Source organism: Sinocyclocheilus grahami, unplaced genomic scaffold (genome assembly GCF_001515645.1).
Source record: "Sinocyclocheilus grahami isolate Dianchi unplaced genomic scaffold, SAMN03320097.WGS_v1.1 scaffold207.1, whole genome shotgun sequence".
Taxonomy (NCBI): domain Eukaryota; kingdom Metazoa; phylum Chordata; class Actinopteri; order Cypriniformes; family Cyprinidae; genus Sinocyclocheilus; species Sinocyclocheilus grahami.
The window spans coordinates 725881-732220 of NW_015505386.1; the positions used below are offsets into that span (position 1 = coordinate 725881).

At 36.9% G+C, this 6340-nt stretch overlaps 1 protein-coding gene across 3 annotated transcripts in view; it reads right to left on the reverse strand.

Moving 5' to 3' along the window:
- Positions 1-6340, reverse strand: part of LOC107595678 (serine/threonine-protein kinase ULK1-like) — a 30089-nt gene that overhangs the window by 6884 nt on the left and 16865 nt on the right. For 2 of the 3 annotated variants that reach the window (XM_016286169.1, XM_016286167.1), the window contains exons 15-21: positions 5094-5183; positions 4149-4283; positions 3249-3391; positions 3060-3137; positions 2611-2840; positions 1919-2061; positions 1567-1682 (exon numbers count right to left, since the gene is read on the reverse strand). In XM_016286169.1, the coding sequence (XP_016141655.1) occupies positions 1567-1682; positions 1919-2061; positions 2611-2840; positions 3060-3137; positions 3249-3391; positions 4149-4283; positions 5094-5183 (935 nt within the window). The remainder of the gene's footprint in view (positions 1-1566; positions 1683-1918; positions 2062-2610; positions 2841-3059; positions 3138-3248; positions 3392-4148; positions 4284-5093; positions 5184-6340) is intronic. The other variant, XM_016286168.1, reaches the window with a different exon arrangement.

Sequence of the window (6340 nt, forward strand, 5' to 3'; positions counted from 1 at the left end):
TAATGTTCCAACAAGCCTGCTTGATCAATTACCAAAGAAGAATGCCAAAATTATTCAACAAAGATTTTCTTATCAAAGTGATAACATTTTGTGTTGCAAAAATGAGTACACCCTCCTGAAAGTTACTAAATAAAACAAAACAAAAAAGTGTATAGGTTTAAGGCTATTTTTGATCAACAGGTAAGTATATTGAACCAAAACGTTTAAAGACAAGTAATTTCCTGACAATTAAAAGTGTTATATAGCCCACTGAATCATACTCAGACTTAATGCTGGCAGCAGTGGAACCACTTGGGAGAGAACTGCCAGGTGACTTATTTCTTAGCATAAAAGAGGACAATGGTACAAGAGGAATACCAAATTATTGTTTTAAGTGTGAAAATATAGCAGAAGTAGCACCAACATTCAAAAACAATGGACTTGTGATAAGGCTCCTGAAATAATCAGGTCTTCACTTTAAGTTTTCATTTAGTGATGATGAGTGAATTTTTGCTAGAAAAAGAGCAGGAGAAATTACATGCAAGTGTCTCAGAGCCGGCAAAAGCTGTGAAAGAGTGACACTTTATCTCACAGAGTAAGATGCAGCATGCAGAAGTGACCTGCATGATTGTTGTCACCACTAGAATTACCTACTGTAGCCAAAGCAAAATAAATTCATTTAACCTCTTCCAGGGCCCATATTTACAAAATATAGACTTCTGGGAATCTGTACTCTGGTCTCAAGAGACCAAGTCAATCATTTAGGATCTAACAGCATCCAAAATGTTCTGGTGTTGCTAGAGGAGGAGTACAGAGAGAAGTGTCTGGTTCCCACAGTGACGTTCAGTGGTAGTAAAGCTATTATATAGGGATGAATGAGTGCTGAAGGTGTGAGGGAGTTGTGCTTTTATCAATGCTGTCATGAATTCACACACTACTGTGTGATGTAATACAAAAACCTGAAACTGAAGATGCAACCCTCCCCTAATTCCCTGCATTATTGGGCACTTTTTCAGCATAACAATGAATATATTAATTGTCCCAAGGTGAAAATCCTTCAGTGGACATGTATTTCACGCAATCTTAACACTCTTGAGCTGCTGTGAGAGATTCTGTAGAGACGAGCTGAGCAACACTCCCCATTAAAGATCAGAGCATTCAAGGAGGTCGTCGTCCAGGAGTTAAACAGGACAGATGTGAAAATTTGTCATGAACTTGTACACTCGGTGCCAAGAAGGGTCAGAGCAGTATACTTTAAGTTCTGGAGGACATACTAAGTACTAGAATATTATACATTTTCTGGTTTAAATCTAGGGTGTACTCATTTCTGCAATCCTTAATTTAAACAAAATTGGCTAATTTACTTATCTTACAGAAAATATTGGCATATATTTTGTTGTTTTTATTAAGTATATGTTTAATATGAATTATGAATTATATGAATTATATTAGTGATCGTTAAGAAAATACATCTTTTATATTTATTCAGAGGGGGTGTACTCATTTATGCTGTGCACTGCATATTAAAATGATAAAAAAAGGTAATTTATGCATTGATAAAATTAATACATTTGTCAATGAGCTCACCTGTGATGTCTATGGCTCTGTCAGAGTTGATATTCTCCATGCTGCCTCTTTCTCCTCTCTGCCCCCCAAACGCTGCCATCAGCAGCACATCAGATAGGCGGCTGGCACTCTGAGACCTGCCCCGACAAGAAAAAGAGTGAAGAAGATTATAAAAGAGAAAGCAAAAGAAGAGAAAAAATAAAAGCAGAAAGGAATGCAAAGGACAGCGAGGGTTGTATCAGCTTGAGTCCAGGGTTCCGTTCCAAAACTAGGAGAGCTGACAAGCTTTTTGAAGAGCGTCATTGTAACTTAAGAGGTTCCATTTTGTTTACAATTACTATGGTTTGAAGAGGAGGAATTATTTTTTTCTTACCTCTCAAAGCCTTTCTTCTCCTCAGAATGGTAGGCAGGTGACAAACTAGCCTCTCCCTGAGCTGGTCTGAAGCCCTGGTGGGTCAGAAACGTGACCATGTTTGGGGAACTCAGGGGCTTGGGAAACTCAAATGGGGGCATGGCCTGGGATGGAGAAAGAAGAGGATATTTTTACATCATTTGTTTTCATTTATCAGATGGTATTCACAACAGCGCTTATAAAAATCTGGGGTCAAGAAGACAAAAAAATAAAAAAAATAAAAAAACTACTTTTATTCAGCCAGGATGCATTAAATGAGTCAAAAATGGCAGTAAAAACGTTTATAATGTTACAAGGGATTTTAATTTTTTTAATAAATGCTTTTTTAAACTGTCTATTCAAAGAATCCTTAAATAAAAAAAAACTGTTTTCAACACAGATAATTATAAGACATCTTTCTTGAGTAATGGCTGCTGAAAACTCAGCTTTGCTATCACAGGAATAAATGACATTTTAAAATATATTAAAACAAACAATCAAACAAAAAAAACCAATAATATTTCCCAATATTACTGTATTTTTGATCAGATAAATGCAGCCTTGGTCAGCATAAGAGACTTCTTTCAAAAATATTTTACAACTCTTACCAACCCCAAACTTTAAACAGTTTATATTGCGAGTTTATGGACACACAAACAGACATGAAATCTTACTCTGGAAGGAGAACCCAGGATGGTTGGTAGGGGGTTGCGTTGCATAAGTTCACTGAGCCTGGGTGAGGAGTGCAGGGTCCTAAAGGGCATCATGTTTCCCTGAGGGGCCACCACCGGGTCTGAATGCTGCTTCCTGATCTTCTGCCTGCACCCACCAGCTGCCTCCAGCAAACAGGGGGCGCTGTTGAGCCGAGTGCCCAGACCCTGCTGCTGTTGCCGAGCCTTGGTTTCTAAACAGATACAGACAGGAAGAGTTCAAGTGGAGTCATCCCAAAAAAAAAAAAAAAAAAACACTAATAGATAACATTCACATTCTGGGAAGAGTTGAAAGCAATTGTTTCCCAACTTTCTTGACATGCGATATTTACAAAAGGGAAAGTATGAAATACTGTCATCCCATTTAAAAACATGACAAAAATAGTATGCAAACAGAGGAAGAATGATTATACCTCCACCCCGAGAGCCCCTGTGACCCATTTCTGCAGTTGTTGGGCAAACTTGACCTGGCAACTCAGGAATTGTGCCCACTTTTGAAACAAAAGAAGGACAGAGAGAGCCAGAGTTTGTTCAGAAGCACAAGGGTTCTTAAATCATCTTTAGCTAGTGACATGACTAGGACAAAAGAAGGCAGCACTCACCCTGTGGAGAGAGCTGGAAGGGTTTCGCGCCTCCTGTAGACAGCCTGCGGGAAGTGAGAGCAGAACCAGACTGAGGAGGAGAAGGCCCTGTCCTTCCACAAGCCAGAAAGCTCCCGCTACTACATCTCTGGACCGTGCCAGACCTGCAAAAGAAAGAAAGACCAAAAGAAAAAAGAATGAAAGACAAAGAAAGAAAGAGAAGAAAATTAAATGAATAAATACCTTTTAAAGTCCAATTGAACTGAATAAAAAAATTGAACTAAACTTTAGATACAAAACAATTCAAATTTGAATAAGTAAACTGAAATTCAAAGAAATGCATGTACTATTTTATTTGTAATTTTTAATAATAAGTTTAATTTTTCTGTATGAATTACCACGTTATTATACAAACAAAAACTATTTCTAGAAAATTTTATGTAATTATTTTTAATAAATTAACTTCAATTTTACAGACCATATTGGAACAATACTTTCCCAAATGATTTACCTAAAAATGAATTATCTGGTTATTTTTAATGTTAATGTTCTTTAAAAAAAAAAAGAAAAAAAAAGTGTCAGACATTTTGTGATACTGTTTGGCAAAATTAAAAGGTTAAATTAAAAGTTTTAACGGCTTAATTAACAGCACTGAACTTAAAGAGTATTGAATTTAGAGAAATACATCTTATCGCTTCAGAAAAATATTATTCTACATATGAGAGCATAATAGGTTTTGCTGCAAAACTTGTGCTGCACCAAAGAAATGCCTCTGTTGTGTAACAGTGTTGACCTTCTTTGAATTAAAATTCAGTAAATGCCTCTTCTTGTCATTCCAACTCAACTTCCTGTGGAGCATGGCCAAGTGAATAAAAATTCAGATTCTTGAATTTCAAGGAGGAAATATTAGGAGTCACTCACTGTGGAGAGCCCTCTTGACCTGGGAACTGGAGGTTTTGCTCCATGCGCTGGTAGTTGTGAATCTGTGTGGGGACTGGAATAGGTACGGACTGCCCATAGTTGCCATAGTTACTCCCAGAAAACTCACTCGGCCTGCTGAGAATGAGGTGGAAATAAAAAGTAGAGGGAGGGCCAAAGATATGGAGCAATTGAACAAATAGCGAGAGAGAGACAGACAGAAAAAAAGGGAAAACATAAAAGCACAAACATCAGTATATTCCAGCACCCGATCGATAAAATAAAAACATTTCAAATCTCACAGGACATTTCTGGACAGAAGCAGAGGCTGGGAGAGATCTATGACCGCCTATCGTGCGAGACTGTGGGTTTCATGGGCCGTGCTTAATAATGAAGGAGAACAGGACGAACTGTGCCCATCAAAGATGCAATCCTCAAGCCAATCTAGGACTCATTTCCCTTGTGGCAAAAGCTCTGAACTTCAATGACCCAGAAACCAAAGAGTGAAAAGATTAGCCTTTGCTTGACAGGAAAAGTCATTCTCTGTCTTGCTGCTATATGTAGAAACTGTGACCTAAAAAGGCCAGTGGTTTCTACTCGTAACTTGCATGTAGGGATGTGCAAAACTACATATTTTTCAAAATGCACTGGCGGGCTACCTGAATCTTTCAATACACCAATTAAAGCACCAGCTAAAACATAAACAAACAAATAAAAATAAATATTTATAAAAATAGATAAAAATAAAATCAATAAATGTAAATTTAAAAAAAAAAAAATTCACAAAAAATAAATACATATAAAATAAAATAAATAATTCCATGACTAGACAACTATCATGACTCATCCTATTTGCTTGCAAGAAAACAGCTGAAATGCCCTGACATGAAAAGGTCGTTTTGTTAGTCATTTTTTCAGCGCCGTACTTTCATCCGGCTGTGGTCTTACCCGCTGGGTCCTGGAGAGCTGCTGTAGGAGGGAGAGCGTGGCGGAGTTTTTCCTTGACTGCATTGACCTCCAGACGCTAGAAGAGAACTCCTAAAGCAGGACAGAGATGGAGAACATTAGCAGTGGATTCATGCCAAACGATACTATAGAATATGTTAGCATGGTTAATTAGTGAGGGAAATTTACTCCATTGAAGAGTATCAAACTGAAAATGTAATTACGCAAGCTGTAAAGTGCGTACAGGCTTTACAACCAAACATAAAAAACTGTGCCAAGTGTGTGGTTTCTTATTTTATATATTACCATTCAAAAGTCAGGGTCAGTATGTTTTGTTTTTTTTTTGCTAAGAAAGAAAATGGTTCTTTTTTTTCAGCAAAGCATAAACTGATCAAAAGTGATTTATAATGTTAGTGCTGTTATTTTGAACTTTCTATTCGTCAAAGAATTTAAAAATGCATCAACAGTTTCAACAAAAATATGAATCATCACAATGGTTTTTAACATTGATAATAATATGAGCACCAAATTATCATGTTTAAATGATGTTAGAAGAATCATGTTGCAAACCGGGTTCAAACTTGCATCAGCTACATGAGCAACAGCACCAGTGCAATTTGTGGGCATTACTGGAGTTTGCATCTACGTTTATGAATTTGGCATTTGTAATAAAATGTCTGTCCCCAGGAATCAAACCCATAAACTTGCCGATGCTTTTATCATAATAAACTTGGTTTTTAAATTTGTATGATAGATTGACTTTTATAGTCAAGCAGGAAAGAGATTTTGTGGGATCTGTAAACTGTTACAGGGTATATACAGGAATCATGGAGTTAAATTTAATAACTTTTAAGACTCTTTCCATACATTTTAAGACCTCATCGCCACTCCAAGTTTTAACCGGTTACATCAACTAAACAGATTTACTTTGTGATAACTCCTTATCAATACAACATTATTCAGAAGTGGGGAACGAAGCACAAGAGAATTAATTTAGTGACTAACCAATGCAACCCAAGAAACAAGAATTAGACCAATAAACAAAACAACTGACAAAACTTATTGAGGAGGGAAAATAAAGCTCTCCGAGCTAACGGGGCAATGAGTTCACACAGTATATTCAAAAGATGTATTTGTCATATCAACTCAAACCATAGCTGTTTTGTGGAACACTTCTCATGACAAACATCTGACTGATCAGACAGTTTACCTGTGATTACGGAGTGCTTGATTTGATGCAGACTTGACAG